We start from the raw sequence: 26,064 nt of genomic DNA on the forward strand, positions 1-26,064 counted from the left end.
TTAGACCTCCAGCAACAGTGATTAATTTCTTCCTTGGCTGTCTGGTGGACTCGGAGGAAGGAGGGTAGAGGGGGAAGGAGAGAGAAATGTCCACTGGGCCGCTTCGATCTGCAGAACTGCCAACACAATACCAGTTCCACACATCCCTTCTAGTCCTTCAAGTCATTTAGATATGTAAGAAACAAATCATTTAGTGTGGCAGCACCTACACTTTGGAACTCCCTGTCGCTTGACATCCGACAGGTACCTTTTTGGTGCTATGTTGAAGTTATATGTGTAGGCATTACCTCCTGCTGCTGTTGTTGTTGTTTAGTCATTTAGTCATGTCCGACTCTTTGTGCCCCATGGACCAGAGCACGCCAGGCACTCCTGTCTTCCACTGCCTCCCGCAGTTTGGTCAAACTCATGCTTGTAGCTTCGAGAACGCTGTCCAACCATCTCGTCCTCTGTCGTCCCCTTCTCCTTGTGCCCTCCATCTTTTCCAACATCAGGGTCTTTTCCAGGGAGTCTTCTCTTCTCATGAGGTGGCCAAAGTACTGGAGCCTCAGCTTCAGTATCTGTCCTTCCAGTGAGCACTCAGGGCTGATTTCCTTCAGAATGGAGAGGTTTGATCTTCTTGCAGTCCATGGGACTTTGCTGGCAAGGTGATGTCTCTGCTTTTTAAGATGCTGTCTAGGTTTGTCATTGCTTTTCTCCCAAGAAGCAGGCGTCTTTTAATTTCGTGGCTGCTGTACCTCCTATTAGCTCTTTTTTATTTTTAGTCATCTTTCGAATGCTTTTAAATACCTGTTTATAGCTGCTTTCTGTTGAAAATTTCAAGGTTTTTGTTTTGTATTTTTGTCAGCTCCTTAAATGAAGTTTGTTGTTTCTCCAATCAAGCAGCATACAAATTCTGCTAATCAGTTAGTTGTGGGAGGAAGTAAAGTTGTCCTTCGGGGCATAGGAAGCAACTTTTGTGGCAGACCAGAGATATTGCTCATCTAGCTTTGTTCAACTATCAGGGGGAGTTTTGGGAGAATCGCATCTCCTGCTTGCAGGTTTACTGTAGGCATCTGAGTGGCTGGTGTGAGATGCTGGACTAGATGGGTCCTTTTGATCTGATCTGGAATGGCTGTTCTTGGTTTATCCTTGCCTTTTCTGACTAGCAGTGGTTCTTCAGGGGCCAGTTTCTTGGGGAAGATGAGATCCACACAGCTCCATATAATAATCTAGCAAGCAGGTATTGACTTTCCATACCCTTATTATGGGCTGCACCTTCAAAGCAAAAACCTGCAGAGCACTGGGACATGAACACACCTGTGGTTCAGTAAACTGCATACAGGCTTTCATTCCGCTCATTAATAGCTTCCCCGCAAACTCCACCAGGTGGCAGCACAGGATTTGTATTAGTTTGGTTATTACAGCAGGTTATAAATTGGTTGAATGGAAGTAGCAGGATTTTCTGTTCAGCAATGGAAGCTGTTCACATTGAGTATACTTGTACACATTGTCCGATTTGTTCCGGGGGGTTACAAATACATTCCCAAACATTCTACTTTTGAGAAACTCATAGGAGTTAGATAACTGAAGTTAAGAAAAACCCAAAAGCTTATACTATGTGATACTATACTGTACACAAATAATATTGGTGGGATCAGGTTCAAAATTGTTAGCTAATTAGTCAGGCTGAGACTCCACAATATTTTCCTCTATTTCCCATACACCCTTAAAAGCAAAAATCAATTCATTATCTAATCTTCCCAACATGCTCTTTTGCATCTCGCTGGAGATGCTGTCAAAGATTGTGATTCCTCAGGTCTGTTATTAATATTATTACAGTGGTGCCCCGCAAGACGAATGCCTCGCAAGACGAAAAACCCGCAAGACGAAAGGGTTTTTCGGTTTTTGCGACGCTTCGCTAGACGATTTTCCCTATGGGCTTGCTTCGCAAGACGAAAGCCCATAGGGAAATCTCCGGGGACCTCTTTTAAATGCTGGCGGTGGGGAGCAAAGCCTTTCCCCCCCCCCTCCGGACTTCAGAAGAGGTCCAGGAAGGCCGGCGGGGGCGAAAGGCTTTGCTCCCCACCGCCAGCATTTTAAAAGCGGTCCGGGATAGCTCCCCCCTGCCTGCCTAACCAGGGGCTTTTAAATCGCCCCGGGACTGTCCGGGGCGATTTAAAAGCCCCGGACGGCTTTTGAAGGCAGGCAGGGGGGAGCAAAGACTTTTGCCCCCCGCCAGCCTTCAGAAGAGGTCCAGGAACTCTTCTGAAGGCAGGCGGGGGGCAAAAGTCTTTGCTCCCCCCTGCCTGCCTAACCGGGAGAGCGGAAAAGGCAGCGCTGCCTTCCCGCTCTCCCGGAAAGGCAGGCAGGGGGGAGCAAAGACTTTTGTCCCCCGCCCGCCTTCAGAAGAGGTCCAGGACCTATTCCGAAGGTGGGCGGGGGGCAAAAGTCTTTGTCCCCCCTGCCTGCCTAACCGGGGGCTTTTAAATCGCCCCGGGACTGTCCGGGGCGATTTAAAAGCCCCCGGACGGCTTTTGAAGGCAGGCAGGGGGGAGCAAAGACTTTTGCCCCCCGCCAGCCTTCAGAAGAGGTCCAGGACCTCTTCCGAAGGCGGGCGGGGGGCAAAAGTCTTTGCTCCCCCCTGCCTGCCTTTCCGGGAGAGCGGGAAGGCAGCGCTGCCTTTTCCGCTCTCCCGGGAAGGCAGGCAGGGGGGAGCAAAGAATTTTTTTCCCCGCCAGCCTTCAGAAGAGGTCCTGGACAGTCTGTCCCCCGACCTCTTCTGAAGGCCGGCGGGGGGCAAAAGTCTTTGCTCCTCCCTGCCTGCCTTCAAAAGCCGTCCGGTCTCCCAGTTAGGCAGGCAGGGGGGAGCAAAGACTTTCGCCCCCCGCCGGCCTTCAGAAGAGGTCGGGGGACAGACTGTCCCCGGACCTGGTCTGAAGGCGGTTTCCATAGGAACGCATTAATTGATTTTTAATGCATTCCTATGGGAAACCGTGCTTCGCAAGACGAAAAACTCGCAAGACGAAAAGACTTGCGGAACGAATTAATTTCGTCTTGCGAGGCACCACTGTATATTTATTTATATCCCACCTGTTTCGCAGACTGGGACTCAATGGGGCTTACACGAATTAAAACAATGTAAAATTCAAAATTTCATTCCCAAAAAAGACCAGAGGTGTTTCTCTTAGGAATAATGGAGTCAGATGTTCCCAAGAATTATAAGAATTTCTTTCTCTGTGCAACAACTGCAGCTCGAATTTTATAGGCACAAAAGTGGAGGGAGGGAGAAGCCCAAATGAGGGAAGAATGCAGGGTTGGCAAGTCTATCCAACAGAACAAGAGAGCAAGATAAAACAGTATTTATAGAGGAATGTAGAGCGTATGAATTTTGTAGAGCATATGAAGAATTATTGTAAACAGGTTAAAATGTTAGCACCTTTAGAATAAATTCAGCAGTATGAAATATGTAGAAATGTGGAAAGAGAAGATATGGGGTGATTAGAATATGCAGTGCTGAAAGATAAATAGAAAGAAGCTATGGAAAGGCGGAAGGGAAGTCAAATGTTTTAATTTTTGACTGCTGAAAATTGTAATGAATAAAACTAAAGCAACACAGGTAAAATACAAAAAAGCTAAAAATGTATAAAATATAATTGCTAAAAGGTAATAGAATTAAAACAATATAAAAAATAGTAAAAACAGCACAGCACTAATAAATCCCTTTCTTTAAAAAACAAACAAACAAACAAACAAACAAACAAACGGGCAGCTCCCAAAGGCCTGAGGGAATAAAACGGTCTTCACCTGCCAACAGAAGGACAACAGGGAAGGAGCCAGTCTAGCTTCTCTAGGGAGGGAGTTCCAAAGCTCAGGAGCAGCCACCAAGAAGGCCCTTCTCCAATATCCCCACCAAGTGTACCTGTGAGGATGGTGGGACTGAGAGAAGGGCCTCCCAACAAAGATTTCAAAGCCCTTGGCAGGTTGGCAATGGAGACGGGGTCAAGGTCAGGATACCAGCAACTTGCAATGTTCACCTCAAATACAAGGTGAGAATTATGTTCCTCTGAACCAGGGTTCCTACACCCACCATCCTGCTTTCAGCAGCTCAAACCTACATCTGTCAGTGATTCTCCAACCCCTCAGTGCTGATCAGTTTGGTAGGGTTTCGTTATAGCACATTCAGCCTCGCTTGTGGTCCAGCATCAGGCATGTCCAGTTCCCTCCCTCTTGTCTCACTTCTGTTTACCTATTTCTCACTTTTGCATCCCGCCTTTGCACCAAGAATCTCAGCACAGCGTACACAATTCACTGCCTTTCCATTTTATAGTCGCAACAACCCTGCAAAGTAGGCTAGTCTGAGAGGCGGTGGAGCAGCTTAAGGTCACCCAGGGACCTTCGTGGCTAAGTGGCACTTTGAAACCCTGATCTTCTGGGTCCTGGTCCAGCACCTTAACCCCACTGCTCCACGCTGGCTCTCCCATGTACTCTTCTCGCATAATAATAATAATAATAATAATAATAATAATAATAATAATAATAATTTATTATTTATACCCCGCCCATCTGGCTGGGTTTCCAACAAAACACTAAAATACAATAACCTATTAAACATTAAAAGCTTCCCTAAACAGGGCCACCTTCAAATGTCTTCTAAAAGTCTGGTAGTTGTTTTTCTCTTTGACATCTGGTGGGAGGGCATTCCACAGGGCGGGTGCCACTACCGAGAAGGCCCTCTGCCTGGTTCCCTGTAACTTGGCTTTTCGAAGCGAGGGAACCGCCAGAAGGCCCTCGGCGCTGGACCTCAGCGTCCGGGCAGAACGATGGGGGTGGAGACGCTCCTTCAGGTATACTGGACCGAGGCCGTTTGGGGCTTTAAAGGTCAGCACCAACACTTTGAATTGTGCTCAGAAACGTACTGGGACCCAGTGTAGGTCTTTCAAGACCGGTGTTATACGTTCTTGGCGGCCACTCCCGGTCACCAGTCTAGCTGCCGCATTCTGGATTAGTTGTAGTCTCCTGCTTCTGCTTGAAATCTCTGCTGCAAAAGTCAATGTCGTGCACTGTGTTCTCAGACATGCAAAGGCTCCCCACTCCTACACGTAGCTCCTGGCCTGCCCTCGCTCTATTGTTAGACCATCTTAATTCCACCCCTGACCTTTGCGGATATCAACCCATGCTGCTCAGTTCTTTGTCTGCAACAACTCTCTGCTGTTTTTGAGGGTGCTTAGACAAGCACACACACCGCTGCAAAGGTTTTTAGCCTTCCTCCTCCTACACGGTTCCTCTTGCTTTGCCTTCCATGCTCTCTCTCACACCCTTCAGACATGCCTAACCAAAAGAAAAACACCACAAACAAACAAACAAACAAACAAACCGCTTTCCTCACCAAAATGAAATTTGCTGCCCTTTCCGCTGCATAATTCTGTGGACATTTCAGGCCTTGCTCCAGCTGGCCTGGATTTTAGCCAGCCTGGGCAATTTCGACAACAACAAAGAATTGGCACCATACCATCCCTGGCTCTCAAGAGGTGCAAAAAGACCTTTTATTTCTTGAATGTATATAAAACGTCACTCGAGAGGCCTCAAAGCGGCTTTCTATTCTAAGAGGGAGGGAGGAAGGGATGAGAAAATCTGTCTGCTTCTGCCCCCTGTTGCTTTCACATGTTTTCAGTCCATAATCCCATTTCTTCTTGTTTGAACTATGGAACGCACTCATGTTTCTTTACTTCTCCTTCCCCCCTTGCAGGTGAATGGGATCGATCTTCGTGGTGCTACTCATGAGCAGGCTGCTGCAGCGCTCAAAGGGGCAGGCCAGACTGTGACCATTATAGCACAATACCAGCCAGAAGGTAGGCTTGCCAAATGTCAAGAGACACTAGAAATAACTCTTTAACGATGGAAAACACCATCCTTCAAAGTGGGATCTGTTGTGCAGGAACGTTTTGAGTTGTATCCAACTAAGCTCAAGAGTGGAGCCGTGGACACAAACAGTTAGACAAGCCTATTATTTCCAGTGTGTCTACTCTTGAGTAGGACTAACATTGGTGCAGCCTTTTGTTGAATAGCAAATATAAATTAATTTGAGCTTCAAAAAGTTCCTCCCCAAAATGACAGCTCTCACTTGTTTTCATTCTGCTACGTATTTGGCTTTCATCAGAAGTTTTCAGGACACAGTTATGAGCCACAGGGAGTGGTTCTGTGTCTCTCCGACCCCTATATTCCATCGGGTTGGAAATGGTTTTCCCTTTTGTGTTCCTTTGGTAGCTTATCACCCTCTGTGCTTTATTGCTTATGGTTGTGGGTACCAATTGTTACAAGGTATTGGCTGGGAACAGGAATAAATGAAGTGCTAGATAACTGTAGCAAACAGATCCTTTCCATCTTTGTGCTAAAAAGAGAAATTAGAAGTGGCCAACGCTGGAAGGATATTCTGAAGATCAGTGCATATACACATCCTCTGCCTATTTCGTCATTTGGTTAGATGTGTGGCTACATGAACTGGGCAGTACAGAGCCACAGCTGTTCCCATGTTTGTACTGCTTGATCCGCACTCATGTTTCTTCATGCGATGATGGGCCAATAGCTTTGATCACACAGATATACTTTAGAACTGCTAGGTTGGCAGGAGCTGGGACAGAGCAACAGGAGCTCACCCCGTTGCGCAGATTCGAACTGCTGACCTTCTGATCAGCAAGCCCAAGAGGCTCAGTGGTCTAAACCACAGTGCCACCCACATCCTGATAAACGACATCTCTCTCGGCCTGAAAAGCAAGATGAGCACCACACCCACTAGTTGCCTTTGACTGGACTTAACCATCCAGGGGTCTTTTACCTTTATGACACAGAGAAAATTAGAATGGGTGCTTGCATTTGCCAGCACTTAGAAAGAAATGAAGATGATTGTGTAATGGCTGTCTTATCTCCCATTCATACAAGTGAGAAGCTGGGCCTTCATTTCATCTGGAAGGCTAAATCCAGACTATCTCCACATCTGCAGATTGGTAGCAGTAGGGAGAGTCCTAGTCTTGCAAGTTGCGGGGTGCAGATTTGATGCTTCTGACATGTTAAATTGATGTTGATGAAATGACAACAGAGCAGTCTTCCCCACATTTCTGATACCTACAGTGCTTCCCCCTCCCCCCCCCACCCCCGAAGTAGCCTTGCATGGACACTTCCTCTCCAAACTATCCTTGAACGAAAAGGGGTCTCCCAAACATATTGCACCACTTGCAGGTGGGGAATTTTCATTTTCACACCACTGCCTCTGGCTGTAAGAGAGCATCTCTTGTTGCCTGACATTTCCCCTTGAATTCTCCATTAACAACAGCAAGCGGGCACCAATAGGACCTCCAATACCACTGTGGGGACCACGGTGCCACTGTTGTCATCAAGTACAGTGCCCCTTCAAGTTTTGAAAACCACCCCACCCCAGTTTTGAAGTGCAAGTTCTGTAGTGAACCAGCACAAATTCTAAAGTGCCCAAGAGTTGGAATTAACCAACCCACAAAGAACCGTGCATGCTCAAGATGTGGTTCTTTATTGGAAGGAGGCAAGACCAGATCACTGACTCAAGCATCAAAGGCGATCTCATTGGTGGGCAAGTCATTCTGTTTCATTATTTGTACTGGGAGTGACTGCATCAAGCATTCACATCCCATGTGGAACCTCTGGCTGTTCAGACTACAACTCCCATCAACCCTGACAACTGGCCATGCTGCACTACATGGATTGAGAGGCAATGAGATATTTGTCCGGAATGCAGAGAATCTTGTTCCCAAGGAACCTGGTAGACAAAAATCGCAAACTATATTTTGATTCTCGTGTCTCTGAGATTACCATAATTGTATGTCTCAAACAAAGGTTGATCTAACTTCCTTCTACTTAATGTTTGGGTCAGTACAAACATTGCATTAGAAAGAGTTTGTGTTATGGACAGGGCTGCTTATTTTTTGTGCATTGAAGTGGGACACACACACACAAACACACACACACATACTGCAGCATAATGCCCCAAATGACTTGCTGCTCACACTTCGGAACATGTTAATTTGCATAGTGTGCCACATTCCTTAATTCTAGGCTAATGTCTGCCAGTTTAGATTATTAACTGTTTTAATTTTCCATAGCTAGCATTTAATGTTTTATAAGTTGTTATATTGTACAAGTTGATGCATTTGTCAATGTGCTATTTGTCTTTTTAAATTTGGTCATATTGGCCTCTTTCTATTTATAGTTTTTATGTCAAATACGATTTGTTGCATACGTGAAAATGATTCACACACAAGTTTTAATGGCCTCTGACAAAACAAGAATAACTTTTAGTGCGCTAAATAGATAAAGATTTATTGCTTTATTCCAGTGGAGTCTAACAAGCATATATCAAGAAAATTGCACAGATAAAAAGCTCAATAGACATGTCGATACTGAAAAATTACAATGCAGTAGTTTGCTCATGGTCTATTTCTAGTGCAACATACAAGGACGAGAAAGGATCAGCCCATGCAATTCTACAGGGGGAAAGTCAGGTCGTTGTCTGGAACTGGCGGGCAAAGAAGAGGACAGTGATAGGCAGATACAGCATCCATGAGACAGTATTAAGGAAGAGCAGTTCTTTCAGGACCCTGGACAGGTCCTGGGAAAGAGACAATTTGATCAGACCTGCGGCAGGCGGTAACTGAGCCCTTCCTTAGTTCCTGACCTCATCTACCTCTTCCAAGCCCTGGCTCCTTGGTGGAGAATGAAAATCCCTGAAAGGAAATCTCTCTGGCAAGAGCCTGGCACTCTGTTATCTGTTGTCTTGTATGCTACCTGCAGTGGTAGGCAAGTATGCTAGGTGCTTGGGTGCAAGGGTGCTGGTCCCTGCAGATCCAAATGATCACCAGCAGATTGGGTCATGGTAAAGAGCTCGTGAAACATCATGGCTAAGACCCTGCTATGAATTGGGAAGTCTCTGTTTTGCCTCTTCTATGGCTTCTCTAGATGACTTTAGGCAAGCCCTCCATCTCAGCCTCTAGGGATCATAACACTAAACTGTAATTACAAGATTGCTCTAAGGACTGAAAGTTAATGTATGTGACTCATTCTTTATATTCTAAAGCACTATACAAATGCTTCTTTTTTAACATTTAAAAAAATGCACGTCGATTTGGGTGGGGGGGGGGTAGACTTAAAAAGATAGATACACAGTGATAAAACTATCGCCTTATAAAAATCACTGTGCCATGCATGCCGTGACTTAAAAGGATGTGAAACAAATCTACAAAATTCTTTTTCAACAGTTATGAATCCACGCTACATGGAATGAACAATTTTTTTACACACTGCCTTGAATCCTAACATGCAGTTACCCAATATCTGTTGTTAAACTGTGTGCATATGACAGTGTGGTGCAAAGATAATACTGAACCTATAGAAAAATTGGGTGTCCAGGCTGGTCAGGCATGAAGGAAGAGCAACTGAGATATGCAAAAAAAAAATTATTCAGGAGGGATAAGGCTGATATTGGGGAGAGGGCGGCAGAACTGCGTCCTCTCCATACTGGAAACAAACCTGCTGTGCCCCATAGGAAGCTAGAATATCTCCTAGGCAAGGTAATGGGTGGGAGCAGAAGGTGTATTTCCCATATGACATTGCTGTAGGTGGGCAGGAACAGGAGATGCAGGGAATCTCTGCTTCCTATTCATGCATGGCAAGACAATGTCCAAAGTCGTACTCAATCAGTGGTCCGTACACTTGCATTGTGCTGCAATGCAGTATCTCTGCAGTGGTCCCAGCAAAGCAACACACTTCCCAGGGTGGGGAAGCGCATTCAATCAAGTCTCAACAACTATAAATCTTCCAAGTCAGCCAATTAGCACCCTGTTTCAACAGCGTCTGTGAATGAAAGGAGTTCATTAATTTCCAAATCCAATATCCAGGGAGAGCAATTGACAGAGGCGGTGGTTAGACGTAGAAATTTTGCATTTGGCATTATCATTCATTTAGTCACCTGGGGGATTTGGTGGGGGGCGGTTTTCACATGCACAGTTCCTCCTTTGCTTTCCCTTTGTCGTGGCTGCAGCATTGAGATAGCAGCTGTGTCTATTGAATAAACATCAGAGGATTTGCATGGGAGGGTCGTCTTGAAGGCAGCGCTAAAGCTACAAAGAAAACTGACTGACTTTGGGGGTATTAGGGATGGCAAAGAATGATGCAGTTTTAAAGAACTGGGAAGTAGCTAACTCAAACCTGTAGTTTCCATTTTGTATGTCACTTTCAAACTCATTCACAGGCCTTGTAGCTAGGTGTCCTTCATGCACCCAAAATCATTTGCTGTCTTCACTTGAGATTTCTGCTCAGTATTCTTTCAGTGTGTGAATTCTTTGCTTGGGATGAAATTGCATCACTCTGCTTAGGCTTTGTCATTCTGCTCCCTGTCTGCATTGCATTTGGGCTAGGATAGGTGAAGCCTCTAAATCTGAGTCAATGGAATGTTCATCAACACTCCCTGCTAGGCACAAAGCAAAGAATGCTTGCAGTCTAGTTTGATGAGGGGACAGAAAGCTGTCAGTGTGCCTGGGATTGAAACTCGACACAGGTCTGAAAAACAAGGGCAGTTTTCTGAGCAATGTAGGGAAGCCCTAAGAGGCAAAAGAATTAGAGGTGTAGGCAGTTTAGAAGCAAACAACAGCAGCAACAACAACTCAATAACATAATTTGGGTGTGTCAGAGTATAAGCATTTCTTAAAATTTCTTGCTGAGGGTCTGCATGAATGAGGAACTGTCAGCCACAGAAAAACCCAATGCATTGGGGGAGAGGTGGAATATATCAGATCTTCAATAACAATGGGGGCAATATTCAGATAGATGCTGCCTCCACTCTTGGAGGCAATATTCATTTAAATACCCGTTTCTGGGCATCAGAGGAGAGTGCTGTTCTCCTCAGGTCCTGGTTGTGGGATTTCCATAAGCATTTGATTGGCCACTGTGAGTACAGAATGTTGGGTGAGATATGTCTTGGAAGCATTCTTCTCCTGTTCTTACGAACAGGCTCAATTAAAAAGTGCCATTTAGAAATATATACAGGCTGAGCAAAAATTGCAGATATACGTCTGAAATCCACAGAGGCTCCTGCTTGGGTCTGTTCAGAGTTCTAGGCATGTAGTATATGGTCCAAACCAGAAACTTCAAGTCTTCTTCTGTGTTGGCATAAGGGGTGAATTGCACGTTGCCACAACTGAAAAACTGAATGAGCCTATATGAAATGCACTTGCATAAATCTTGGGGGGCATCCCCCAATCTGGAATATTGTGTGTGGTTCCGGTCACCCAATCTCAAAAAGGGGCATGGTCTTTCTGGGAAAAGTCCAGAAAAAGACATCCAAGATGCTGACCAGGAACATCTTCCCTATGGGGAAAGTCTATATTACGTGTAGCCAATTTGCTGCCTTCTAGATGTTTTAGGCTACTGGCCGTGCTTGCTGGAGCTGAGGGCAATTGCAGTCCATAACTTCTGGATGGCTCTGCATTGGCTACCCCTGGTTTAAAGTATTCAGAACTTTTAAAGTTTAGGAGGAAAAGGCAAGGGTCAGGTATATGATAAAATTCACAAGTCATGTTCCAGAAACTGGAACATAGCTACCTTAAAAACTGAAGCTCTTCTGAATTTTGCAATACACTTTTACAACTAGAAAATGTGTACAGTGGTACCTCAGGTTACAAACACTTCAGGTTACATACGCTTCAGGTTACAGACTCCACTAACCCAGAAATAGTGCTTCAGTTTAAGAACTTTGCTTCAGGATGAGAACAGAAATCGGGCTCCGGCGGCACGGCAGCAGCAGGAGGCCCCACTAGCTAAAGTGGTGCTTCAGGTTAAGAACAGTTTCAGGTTAAGTACGGGCCTATGGAACGAATTAAGTACTTAACCTGAGGTACCACTGCATAAAGATGTGATTTTAAGGGGAAGTGTGCATTCAAATGCACATATTGGTGAAAACAAGATAAGGAATGCCTTGTACTTCAAGAAATGGGTTTCAAAAATGTGTGTTTTGGGGGGAAATCACAGAATTGTAGAATTGTAGGGGACCCTAGGGTCATCTAGTCCAAGCCCAGGGATCTCAACCAAAGAATCCATGGCACGTGGCCATCCAACATCTGCTGAAAAACTCCCAAGGAAGGAGAGTCCAAAGGAGACCGTTCCAGTGTCAAACAGCTCTTACTGTCAGGAAGTTCTTATTGATGTTGCGTCAGAATCTCCGTTCTTGTAACCATTGGTTTGGGTCCTACCCTGCGGTGCCAGAGAAAACAAGCTTGCTCCATCTTCCATGTGATGGCCCTTTAGATATTTGAAGATGGCTATCATATCTCCTCTCAGTCTCTAAATGTGCACTAAAACACTGACAAATTTCTGTGAGGGCTTTTAAAATTGGACAGCCAATCAAAATCTATATGGAGCCGTGGAAACCTGAATTTAAGATTGGGAAAGTGTGAAACTGAGAGAAATCAGAACTGACAGATTCATCCAAGCTTACCCAAAGGGTAGCTATTATTTTGTAAAGCTTCTGGTACTGTATAAATCGATGGCACTATATAAATGTTTAATAAAAAATAATGAATAATAATTCAACCCAGCATGTCCTGGAACTAATTGCTGCACAGGATTTTCCAAGTTGAGCTATTGCCACATACAGATGCAACTGTATTACTTTTTGAGGCATTCCTAAATTGCTTCCTGGTTTACAGACTCACTGCGACCAAAACCGCTTGCAGCAGCACAGCACGTAAAACTGCAGTTACTGGGAAATCTGGTTCCTTGCAGGGAAAAAATGTTTGTGAAAATACTTTGCAGTGACATTAGCTGTAGAAGGTTTGAAATAAGTTATGGAACTTGAAATATGTTCCACTCTGTGCTGTCTTTTTCCAGCTTGATGATGATGATGATGATGAATTTATTTATACTCCATCCATCTGGCTGGGTTTTCCCAACCACTCTGGGCGGCTCCCAACAGAATATTAAAAACATGATAAAACATCAAACATTAAAAAGTTCCCTAAACAGGGCTGCCTTCAGATGTCTTCTAAAAGACAGATAGTACAGTGGTGCCCCGCAAGACGAATGCCTCGCAAGACGGAAAACCCGCTAGACGAAAGGGTTTTCCGTTTTGGAGGTGCTTCGCAAAACGAATTTCCTATGGGCTTGCTTCGCAAGACAAAAATGTCTTGCGAGTTCCTGCGGGGTTTTTTTCCTTTTACCCCCTTTTCCCCAAGCCGCTAAGCCGCTTATCAGCTGATCCGCTAAGCCGCTAAGCCGCTTAACAGCTGATCCACTAAGCCGCTTAACAGCTGATCCGCTAAGCCGCTTATCAGCTGATCCGCTAAGCCGCTAAGCCGCTAAGCCGCTTATCAGCTGATCCGCTAAGCCGCTAATAGCGCTAAGCTGCTAATGGGCTTGCTTCGCAAGACGAAAAAACCGCAATACGAAGATACTCGCGGAACAGATTCTTTTCGTCTTGCGAGGCACCACTGTAGTTTATTTCCTTGACACCTGATGGGAGGGCGTTCCATATGGCAGGCACCACCACCGAGAAGGCCCTCTGCCTGATTCCCTGTAATCTCACTTCTTGCAGTGAGGGAATTGCCAGAAGGCCCTCGGAGCTGGACCTCGATGTCCAGGATGAAAGATGGGGGTGGAGACAGAGTCTCAGGGTCCCGGAAGAGGCCAGACTGATACCCAATGATAGAACAAAGGCCACACCCCAAAGAGCAAAGTCACAGACAGGCAGATCAGCACCCTGGAGAGCTCACAGCTCCAATGCTTGCCAGGACCCACTTAGGGAGAGTTGCTGCTTCAGCATCTAAGACTTATGAAGGCTGTCTGTCTTGAAACTCCTACTAGGCCCACCTCTCTGAGGAAATGTCTGCTCTTTTAAAGGGGCATGGTCCTATTCTGCTTCCGTTGGCTCTTCTAGCATGGATGCAGTGAGGGTTAATTGGAGGAGTGCCCTCTGAGCTAGAGGAGTCCATCCAAGTCACATCCTTTAGCCCAGGCATGGCCAAACTTGGCCCTCCAGATGTTTTGGGACTACAATTCCCATCATACCTGACCACTGGTCCTGTTAGCTAGGGATGATGGGAGTTGTAGTCCCAAAACAGCTGGAGGGCCAAGTTTGGCCATGCCTGCTTGAGACTCAGTGGCTAGGAGTGGTGGTTGGCTCCATGGATGATGCCTCCTCTTTCTCCAGCTCTGCCTCTGACCTGGAATGAGGACTGTGACCTGGGAGCATGATGCAGTCCTCTGAGCATCCTAATTGTAAACCAACAGATCACAGCTGTCAACCACAGCAGCTTCCTTGATGATTGCTGAACAACTTGAGCATCTACGATTGTATACAATTCTCCTTTTTTGTCTTTAGATAGAAAATGGAAATCGAGAGAGGTGGACGTATGTCATCATGAATAGGCAGTGATTATTTTAAATAAGCAAGTGGATTTAGCTTTAACATTTGGGCCTCTTGTTTCTATCTCCAGTGTTTCTTCAAAAGTTTAATAAACAGACTGATGCTAAAGGTGGATTATTGATATCCTCCAGGAAGTGTACATAAATTGGATTTGCTTTCTTGGTTTGCTTTCTTCCCTCCCTGCACAGCGTTTTCTAGCTGAGCTACATTTAATTTGCAGACACTGTGAGTTTACTGTCTTATATGGAACCCTAGTCTGGAAAATGCTCTGGTTATAGTTCCTCCTGAGTGATACTCAGGTCTCAATCATGCTTCCGTTTGGTCTGTGACTTCTTGGCATGAGTCTGGGCAGTTTTCCTTTTTTACTGCCACTTCCCCCAGCGAAACCTGTGGTTTACTGCTAAATCGGAGCAAACAGCAATTGGGTTTTCTGTGCATTGACGTTTGTTCCAATTCAGCGGTAAACGACTCAGGACCGCAATACCTCAAGGACTGCCTCTTTCTGGGGCATAGCATTCCCCCCTTTTTTTATTTGGTAGACTGATCTGAATTGTAATCCTTGAATTCTACCACTAGGTGGTGCCATATTTCTATTGGTTTCAGCATATTCAGGGTAATTAATACTATGTTTCTTATTGTTATAATCATGTCCATTTCTAAACCATTCTTCCTAAAGATCCCAGAGTAGCTTACAGCATATACAATAAAACTCAATATAACGACATTAAAAGAATAATTTTTAAAGCCAAACCATATCAGTACAGCAGATGGACCTTTTCATTTGCAGCTGTCCTAGCTGAATCACTTTCCCAAAAGCCTGTGTGAAGAGGTGTGTTCATAACGGGTGCCCCAAACCACCACAGAATGCAAACTCAGTGTTTTCACCTGTTCTTTCACTAACCGACTCTGACCAAGAATGGTATCAATTGCCCCTTTACTTCTACCTACTCCTTATGAGTTCATGACGCGAAAGCCCTTAGTGGGGAGTACCACTTACTGCTGATCTACATGGCAATTACATTTGTCTCTTGGGACTGATGTTCTCTGAAGACCTGATACAGAGTTGTCACCGTCTGGAGGTGTCTGCCTTGCATAGCTGTCAACTTACAGATTTGAAAATAAGGGACCAGCAGCCTCGAAAATAAGGGGTCAGCAGCCAAAATAAGGGATTTTCCAAGGAACACAGGTATGTTCAACTTCTGAGCCCCTCCGAGCCAAAGGCAGAAAGCCCAGCCAGCAGCCAAACAAAGCCTCAAGCAGTGGTTCCCACAGCGCAGCAACCCGGCAAAGGGGATGCAGCAAGGAAAACCACCGTCACCTCTCCGCTGGGAAGCGCTGAGCAAAGGCAACGCGGCCGATTTGATCGGCACAAGGCATGCAAGCTCCACCCCCCAGTCGTTCTCAGACTCCTTATTGGGTGAGCAACGCAGCCAAGCAACACAGTTGAAGCCTCCCTCCTCTTTGGCCGATAGGGAGGGAGGGAGAGGAGCTGCTTCCTTTGAAACCTGGGAAATTTAAGGGACATCATCAATAAGGGACAGCAGCGGGGGACAGCGCTGGGATAAGAGACTTTCCTGCCAAATAAGGGACTGTTGACAGCTATGCTGCCTTGTGCTCTGGCTTCTGACCAGCTGAGGATCTCCAGTAATGCACACAGAACAGGTGCAAAAGCAAGGAGGTAGACGTAGTGTTGCCCCTATTGGAAGCCATCTCTGTCCATTCTACAGCCCTCAGTCATAGACCACATGAGGAACACATGTATGGACTGAGGCGCTTCTAAGTGTTCCAGATAATGCTGCAGTAAATCACATCATTTTTGTTTCAAGCCTCTGAAAACTGGCCAGCTATGACACATGGTGTGGGGTTATGTAACTAGAACGCCAAGCAGTCAGGCTTCAGAACTTTCTCTTCTGGAACACCGACACTCTTTCCAATGCAAGCCTAGCTGACAGGGACCGTGCTGAGGAGGGCTGCAGTGAGGAGGAATGGAGGGAGCCAGCCTGACCCCTGACCCTGAATCTTCCCAGGAGCAGGAAGACAGTATAGATTTGGAACAGTGGTTTGCAGAGGGGCATAGTTCAGAAGGCAGAAGCTGGGAAATACTGGATGGGGAACAGCTAGGACAAGAAACACTGGAAGAGAGAGGGTTAACAGATTCACAGTCGTTGGACAGCATTCCTCCACTGCTCTCCCCAAAGTCAAGAAGATCTCAGAAAGTCTCAGAACAGAAAGCATAGAAGGTACAAGCTCAGATTACAAGCATAGCTGTCAACTTGTCCCTTTTCTTTCAAGGAATCCTATTCGGAATAAGAGAATTTCCCTTTTAAAAAGGGAAACAGCTATGATTGCAAGATGTAGGAGTGACGTAGATTAATAGGGATGGAGCGGGGTTTCCCTTAATTGGGAGCACCGCCATTTCTAGGGAGATGTATTCTTTTGTCTCTTACTGTGATTATTAAAGAATCTAACTGGTAAGACATTCCTTTCATTTGATCTTCTTATTTACTACCATGAGGGAGGAAGCTGATTCCCCGAAGCCTGACACTAGCTGGCTTATACTCTCTGCCCCTTGGCTACAGTGCTAGACCTGCCTGAGCATTGTGTCAGCTGATCATAAGAACCAATCTCTGTCCATGGTGCCCATTTAAGCCCTGGCATCAGAGCTAGGTGAGCAGCCACCTCTAATTCAGCAAGGCTACCTAAATTATTGCCGTCCCCCCAGACACTCTTGGATCATGGCCATTGCCTGTATTGGGCCATGCACTTTGGAGGGGCCTATTTTTTATTGCCAGACATCCCACTCGGGTCTCAGAACCCGAAGGCCTTGAGTCTGACTTTTGTGGAGAAGACTCCTTCACAGGGCATTGATAATATGGAGAAAGATCACCTCACAGAGCTAAGATGGGGACCCTTTTTTCTATTGGGGTCTGCATGCTGGTGGTGGAGGAGACCACAGCCAGCAGCAGGTGGGGCTGGAGACCAATGTAAGAGGGTCCCTCTAGCCCAGTATTGTTTACAATGACTGGCAATGGTGCTCCAGGCTTTCAGACATGATCCTCTCCAAACCCTACTTGGACATTCCAAGGGGTGAACCTGGGACCTTCATTCATTCATTCCATAAATAGCAACACCCTAGAGGTCCCAGGCCCTAAGGAAGTCAGATTAGCCTCAAACAGAGCCAGGGCCTTTTCAACACTGGCTCCGGCCTGGTGGAACGCTCTGTCTCATGAGACCAGGGCCCTGCAGGATCTGATTTCTTTCCGCAGGGCCTGTAAGACAGAGTTGTTCCGCCTGGCCTTTGGCTTGGAATCAGTTTGATTCCCTCCCCCTCTTTCTTTTTTCCTTTCTCCTCCTGTGATGAGGCTGCATTTTAATGTTTTAATGTTGTATTTTAATCTTGTTTTTTAATTTGTATTTCAATCAACTTGTTTTTATATCAGTTGTTAGCCGCCCTGAGCCCATTCTTGGCTGGGGAGGGCGGGGTATAAATAAAATTTATTTTTATTATTATTATTATTATTATTAGCAGATGATCTGCCACTGAGCTATGGCCCTTCCTCCTAATGGGTCATAGAGACAATGTGCCCCCTTTTTTCTCTTCCTGCCACCCCTTCTCTCCATTTTTCTTTCCTTGCTGCCCACCAGAATTTAGACTGAAGGCCACATGAAATTAGACCAAGCGCCACATGCAGCTCTCTAATTTTAGACGCCCCCCACCCCCATCATAGAGGGGGAAAGCTAGATTTAGTTATGCAAATCTTTCCTTGGCTCGTGATAGGGAAGAGATGGACATTGCAATGGGTTTGGCAAAACTGAGTTCATGATTCTCCTTGCATCCATTTTTTCTACTCTAGCCTAAATCCTATTAGACTTATTATTTCCCAGACACTTCTTCTGCCTCAAAATTCCCATTAATTCGCAACATGAAAAACATGAATTTCTGCCCACCTGTTAACCAGAGAAATTAATTTCTCCATGCTAGCTAATGGGAGATGGTCTGTCAAATGTCAACACTGGCTGTTGAAGAGAAGGGACAGTTCCCCCTGTTTTTCCTTCACCCCATCCATCCTGGCCCTGCCCCCCGTTTCTTTTCAAAAGGGTGCGGTTGGAAATCTGTTGGGCAATAAATGTGTGGGGTGCCCTAGAGCTTCCCAGAGGCAAGTTTGTAGAAGTGCCTGAGGCATCAGAACAGTTCCAAAGATAAGCATAATTTTCTGTGAGCTGAATTTAAAAAGAGTGAAAAGAACGGTGGCTTGAATGACACTTTTCTTGCATTTTGGGGCTTTTAGCAAAACCTTTCCCATTTCACTGTTTCCCAAACTTGGGTTTCCAGCTGTTTTTTGGCACTACAACTCCCATCATCCCTAGCTAGCAAGTCCAGTGGTCAGGGATAATGGGAACTGTAGTTCCAATAGCAGCTGGAGACCCAAGTTTGAGAAACACTGGTCTTAATCAAATCCCTTCATGGTGAAGGTTTTGAGTGTGTGTTCTTTTTGTAAATGGCTGTGAGTTTTGATACAGTATTTGACTTTATGATTATTCTTATTGTATGGTTAGAAATGCTAATGACTAAGTAGTATTGAGGAGGAATTAAAATACCTTTTATTGAGGGAGAAAAGAAGAAGGCTGATAGCTGAAGAATTGATGCTTTTAAATTATGGTGCTGGAGGAGACTCTTGAGAGCCCCATGGACTGGAAGAAGATCAAACCTCTCCATTCTGAAGGAAACCAGCCCTGAGTGCTACTGGAAGGACAGATCCTGAAGCTGAGGCTCCAATACTTTGGCCACCTCATGAGAAGAGAAGACTCCCTGGAAAAGACCCTGATGTTGGGAAAGATGGAGAGCACAAGGAGAAGGGGACGACAGAGGACGAGATGGTTGGATAGTGTTCTCGAAGCTACCAGCATGAGTTTGACCAAACTGCGGGAGGCAGTGGAAGACAGGAGTGCCTGGCGTGCTCTGGTCCATGGGGTCACGAAGAGTCGTGACTAAATGACTAAATGACTAAACAACAACAACAACAAAAGTGGTATTGATTTATTGATTTATTGATTGATTGGCTGCATTTCTGTCCCATCTTTTCCTGTTAAGAGCTCAAAGTGGCTTAAATTGTTTTCCTCCTCCCCTTTTTATCCTCACAGCAAACTTTTGTGGTAGGTTTAAGCAGTAACTGACCCATGCTTGCCCAGTGAGTTTTGTGGCCAAATAGGGGGTTTGAACCCTTGTTCCCTAGGTCTTAGTCCAACATGCTAACCACTGCACCACACTGGCTCTCATATATGAATGCCAGTGAACTCCCATCGGCCCCAGCTAGCATAGCCAGCGGTTGGGAATTATAAGGGTTGTAGTCTAATGACAGCAGTTCCTTTTGGGAGCCGTCAGCCTAGCATTGCTTACTCTTACTACCCTTTAAAAATAGAAAAAGAAAGAAAGAGCTGAACTACATTTCGCTGACCCTGGCAAGATCCAGTCCTTTTGATGATCGGATGCTCCAAGATGCTGTGAAGGTGCTGTCTCATTTGACAGCTCCAGCTGCCGTTGAGTGACAGATGCTAGAATTATCTGTCAGAGAAAGCCTGGGGATTCTTCCTGAGCCATCTGGATGCTGAGGGATGCTCAGAATTAGAGGAGCAAAAAAAATGTTACTTGATCATCTGCTTTGCTTTTTGGAGTGGAATGAGACTTTAATTTCCCGAGTGCAAATACCCTGGGAATAGGGTTTCTTCTTCAAAATGACAAAATTCACCTCTTTTGCTTTGCTTAAATCTCCATGTGGTCCCACAAACACTCAGACTGTTTGGCTCATTCTGTTTCTCCTACATACACATACACAGGAAAGTTCTTTCAGGAACATTTTTTGTTCACCTCTTGGGTTCCAGCAGAAAGGAGAGTTTGAGACAACAACTTATTCATCTGCAGGATTAGCTGCTGCCTAACTGTTCACATAAAAGGGACGCGGGTGGCGCTGTGGGTTAAACCACAGAGCCTAGGACTTGCCTATCAGAAGGTTGGCAGTTCGAATCCCCGCGACGGGGTGAGCTCCCGTTGCTCGGTCCCTGCTCCTGCCAACCTAGCAGTTCAAAAGCACATAAAAGTGCAAGTAGATAAATAGGTACCGCTCCGGCGGGAAGGTAAACGGCGTTTCCGTGCACTGCTCTGGTTCACCAGCAGCAGCTTAGTCATACTGGCCACATGACCCAGAAGCTGTACGCCAGCTCCCTCGGCCAATAAAGCGAGATGAGCGCCAGAGTCAGCCACAACTGGACCTAATGGTCAGGGGTCCCATTACCTTTACCTGTGTACAAAGCTCCCTGCGAGGCTTGCTTTTGCAATAATGTGTAAATAAGATGCTACCTAAATTATTACCAGAAAATCATAAGTGGCATTCCCACAGTCCCTAATGCCTGTCCCCCATAAGCCTTTTCATTGCAAAAAGGCATTAAACGTCACTCTGTGTTATCTCTCAACGTAAAATGGATGCACTTTGCCATATCCCCTGTGCTCCCCTACTCAGCCATTTTCACCCATCCCCATATGTGTGGTATGGAGAGGGGGGAGGAATATTACCTCAGCTGCAGAAAGCCAAATGAATTCCTACACCATCAGCTGAAGCAGGAGTCTCCAGCTGGTTGAAGTTCCACTCTGCATGCTCGGTTGACTCCTGGGACAACACACATTTGTACATGACCAGGAAAGCAAACAGGAATCAAGTAACTTCAATGTGAAGTCGGTGGAGTTTGAAAGTCGGGTTATTTCAGGAGGAGTGTGTTGTTGTCCTCCTCCTCCCCGTTTACTTAATGTTTTGGGTCACTCGGCTGAATAAGTCAGAAGTAATTTTCTCTTACATTTTTAAAGAGTGCCCAGAGTCTCTGTGCCCTCGACCGGGGTCTCTAGTTTAACATGCTCACCTTGCTGCTGTCATTCCACTCCAGTTACTACATGCAATCTGTTTATGGGGTCATTGCGTTGGTTCTGCCCTGCAGGAGTGGGAGGGTAGCTGGAAGGTGCGGAAAAGAGAAAAAAGAGGGCATCAAAACAGCCTTTATGGATCAGAGCAAAGGCCTATCTATTGCAGCATCCTGTTCTCTGCAGGCACCAAACAAATGCCTATGGGACTTGTACGATGCAGAAGCACTCTCCCTACTTCTGATCTCCAGAAACTGGTACTCAGAAGCATGCTGTCTCTGACAGTGGAAGTTAGAGCATAAGAGCCCTGCTATGGATTCTGAGTCTGGGTATAGAGCCGTATCTTCCATTTGTCAAAAGCCATCTAAATTGGTGGCTGCCACCACATCTTGTAGGGATGTGGGTGGCGCTGTGAGTTAAACCACAGAGCCTAGGACTTGCCGTTCAGAAGGTTGGCAGTTCGAATCCCCACGATGGGGTGAGCTCCCATTGCTCAGTCCCTGCTCCTGCCAACCTAGCAGTTTGAAAGCACGTCAAAGTGCAAGTAGATAAATAGGTACCGCTCTGGTGGGAAGGTAAATGGCGTTTCTGTGTGCTGCTCTGGTTCGCCAGAAGCTGCTTAGTCATGCTGGCCACATGACCTGGAAGCTGTACGCCAGCTCCCTCGGCCAATAAAGCGAGATGAGCACCACAACCCCATAGTCAGTCCTATCCTTTTGATCATTCCTGTTTCTTTTCCCACTCCACAATATTCTCTTTGAGGTGCTGCAACCCTGAGCTATACACAGTATTCCAAGTGTGCACAATCACACTGTAGATTTGTATACTGGCCTTACAATATTGGCAGTTTGAGATTCAATCCCTTTCCAAATTATCTGCAATGCAGAACTCATTCTCTCTCTTTTTGCAGCTGCCACATCCTAGGTCAGCCAGATGGGCGTGGTATAAATTATTATTATTATTATTATTATTATTAGTGGTTTTAAGAAACGGCAGAGCAATAAAAAGCCAGACTTTTAAAAAATGTCTTAAACCATAGCTAGCAGAGTTTATTGGAGGTAGGATTTTAACTTGTTCTGACTCCAGTGTCTGAACAGCATTCTTGAATGCTCCAGCTGAAATCAAGTTATTTAACCAAGGGGGTAACATCAACCATGGAGGCTGAAATGATTTGTCAGCAGATGGCAAACAACCATATAATTTGGTTAGATTATGACCACCGGCAAAGAAATGCATTTGCGAGTTTAACAAGCAAGCTATCTTCCAGTTTTCTTAATTGATTCGCCGTTACAGTAAACATCCTCAGCGTGACTAATACTGTGTTTTTGTAAGATCAATGGGCTTTGTGAAATAAAAATAGAAGTCAGACGTTCTGGCTGATGGAACAACAATGAGGTGGCCTTGCTCAGCTGAGAAAGCAAACTCGTTCCTGTCTGTGTCATTTTAAATGGCTGGCGGAGGCTCGTGTGATTGGGTGATCCCCTTACTTTTTTCTTTTCTTTTTAAATGACAACCCAAAATATTAGATGTCAGGCATAAAGATTGTAGTTGAGGATGGGAAGAAATTCTATTCACTTGGCAATTTAAAGGTGAACCTACACAGCCTTGAAACAATGTGTGAATTGAAAACACAACCCTCTTTCAAAATTCTCACTACTCTGAATTTTGCAATGCAGTTCCCAAGTTAACGTGTACCAAAAATGTATATACTAAATTGGACATAAAAATGTATGCATTTGCGAACATGACATACAAGACGAGAGCAGTACATGTGAAAAGGATCTAGGAGTCTTGGTTGACCACAAACTTGACATGAGTCAACAGTGTGACGCGGCAGCTAAAAAATCCAATGCAATTCTGGGCTGCATCAATAGGAGTATAGCATCTAGATCAAGGGAAGTAATAATGCCACTGTATTCTGCTCTGGTCAGACCTCACCTGGAGTACTGTGTCCAGTTCTGGGCACCACAGTTCAAGAAGGACACGGACAAACTGGAACGTGTCCAGAGGAGGGCAACCAAAATGGTCAAAGGCCTGGAAACGATGCCTTATGAGGAACGGCTAAGGGAGCTGGGCATGTTTAGCCTGGAGAAGAGGCGGTTAAGGGGTGATATGATAGCCATGTTCAAATATATAAAATGATGTCACATAGAGGATGGAGAAAGGTTGTTTTCTGCTGCTCCAGAGAAGCGGACACAGAGCAATGGATCCAAACTACAAGAAAGAAGATTCCACCTAAACATTAGGAAGAACTTCCTGACAGTAAGAGCTGTTCGACAGTAGAATTTGCTGCCAAGTAGTGTGGTGGAGTCTCCTTCTTTGGAGGTCTTTAAGCAGAGGCTTGACAACCATAAGTCAGGAGTGCTCTGATGGTGTTTCCTGCTTGGCAGGGGGTTGGACTCGATGGCCCTTGTGGTCTCTTCCAACTCTATGATTCTATGATTCTAAGATATGTAAGCTACCTTGAGTTCCAGTTTGTGGGAAAGACGATATAAATAAATTTAACAAGTCACTTTTTTCATAAGATGCATTCCAAAGCAACCTACAAAATGAAACATTTTGCTCCACTGTGCTATTTCGCTTGTCTTCATGTGAAAGAAAATTAAGCCCACCCTCATTCTAGATGAGGTGAAATTTGTTGCAAAGGTTGTTACCAGAGAAGATCCACCAAAAGAAAAAGAAACCATGATAATCAAGTAAGGTCATGTCATCTCCCAGAAATACTCAGCCCCTATTCAGCCAGACAATAGAAACCCTTCGGAACAGAATGTCACTCCAAACTTTGGACAAAGTCAGGTGTCAAAATGAGGTTGATTTGAGCCTTGTGAAATAAATTGGAATGGTATGCCATGGCTTTCAGTTGATGGCATCCTGAAAACTGTAATCATCTCTGCCTACTAGGTTTTGTGTTCATTCACACGTATTCCTAAGATGGCGCCGCTTTGAAGGCCAAGCCATCCTATGTGATTTGCAAGAGATCCTTGAAGAATAAGACCGTTGTGAATTCCAACGGGGGCAGATCTTATGTGCACCTCCCAGATTAATGCATTGGTTGGAATTTGCAGCACAGTCCTATACATGTTTACTCAGAAGTGAGTCTCCCTGTGTTCAGTGGACCTTATTTCTAGGTCAATGTGCAAAAGAATTGTAGGCTTAATCACCCACCAGTGTTAACATTTCCCAAGGCAGTTCCTAGAGCCCACCGCCCCTCTACTTCAGACTGGTAAACAGGAGGGAGGTTTGTGATAAAGATCTCAGATGGAGTTTGCTCCTCATGGAGACCTCACCCAGCCTCACATTATGTAGAACTCTGGTGCTTCCTTGCCCTAAATATGTCAGACATTTAATTCATTGAATTTGTGTGTGTGTTTTAAGAGCACCTTTCTTAGAATTAATAACAAGGATATTTTACAGACACCCAAAAATGAAAATTTCTAAAAATAGCACAGTGAAAACAAGAAACAATTTTATAAAAATTGAATTTTTTTTAGTTAAAAAAATTGGGTTTCTGGAAGGAATACAATGGAAATGTTGCCATGGTGACCACAATGTTGGATTCGATAGACTTATTTTCAGAGGCTTTAAAACGATGTTGGGGTGGGGGAATCTTTGTTTCTGTTGAGTGCTACATTTCCTTGGGGGTGGCGGCAGGCAGGCAAATCTATCAGGGACCAGTACCCTGTTTTCTCTGGGGCCTCGAAAGCTTATTTTAAAAGGACAACTAAAATGGTACGTGATATAAAATGATGCATGGTGGATGGAGAGTGTATTTTCACCTGCTCTCAGCCTGCTAGAATGTGGGATCCAAGGAAACTGATTGCATTTATGTTCCATAGAGAGAAAAGAAAGTGCTTCTTAACACAGTCCAAAACGTAGGATGCTGCCTTTTACCAACTCAGAGCCTTTGTCCATCTAGTTCAATATTGTCCACACTGGCAGAAGCTCTCCAGGTTTTTAGGCTCCCAGTAAGACTTCTCTCCCAGTCTTACTTGGTGATGCCAGGGATCAAACCTGGGACCTTCTGTGCGTGAAGCGGATGCTTTGCCATTGAGCTATGGTCCTTTGCTGCTGCAACAGGGGCAAGGAACCTGTGGCCCTCCAGTGGTCATTGGATTAGAGCTCCCATCATCTCTGAGCACTGGCCAGGGAACCAGTGGTCTTTCAGATGTTATCGGAATGCAAATCACATCAACACGTTCCCTGACCAACTGACTGCATTGACCGGGACTGCTGGTAGTTAGAGCCCAACAACATCTGAAAGACGAATGCGGGATTTGACAAATTCATGAAGGATATGTCCATCTTGGTCTGGGTCTGCTCTGAGCATGATGTTGTTGCATATCACTCTACGGATTTCATCCCAAGAGGCAGTTGCCTGAATTGGCTCTCCAAGGAGATTGACAACGAAACAAGATACTAGCACTTCTTAAGGCTGGTAGTAAACAGCGGGCGTAAGGCCAGCAGGTTGTGGGCTCTGCACTTTTGCTCACAGACACCGTAATCAAGTCCTCCTAATCACCGTAATTAATTAGTCACTTTCTGGCATCCTGATTGTTTTCCTCCGTTTGGTTGATTTTCTCATTCATGCTACCCTTTCTGTGTTTCTGAGCTCCGCTTACTCATAACGGAGAATCAAGGGAGGTTGACTTGAGGGGTGAGTGTGTGATTTACTCTCTCCTGCTCAACTCATTCATTTGCATGGCCACCAAGTACCTTCAGCGAACTCATTGGTGTATTCAGC

General features: G+C 45.3%; 1 protein-coding gene across 1 annotated transcript in view; it reads left to right on the top strand.

The window, feature by feature from the left end:
* DLG2 (discs large MAGUK scaffold protein 2) overlaps positions 1-26,064 on the top strand; it is an 852,330-nt gene that overhangs the window by 686,380 nt on the left and 139,886 nt on the right. Inside the window, exon 17 of the mRNA XM_081909134.1 lies at positions 5,726-5,828. Within this exon, the coding sequence (XP_081765260.1) occupies positions 5,726-5,828 (103 nt within the window). The remainder of the gene's footprint in view (positions 1-5,725; positions 5,829-26,064) is intronic.

The sequence above is a fragment of the Podarcis melisellensis genome (genome assembly GCF_964234715.1).
Source record: "Podarcis melisellensis genome assembly, chromosome: 4".
In the NCBI taxonomy this organism is placed as follows: domain Eukaryota; kingdom Metazoa; phylum Chordata; class Lepidosauria; order Squamata; family Lacertidae; genus Podarcis; species Podarcis melisellensis.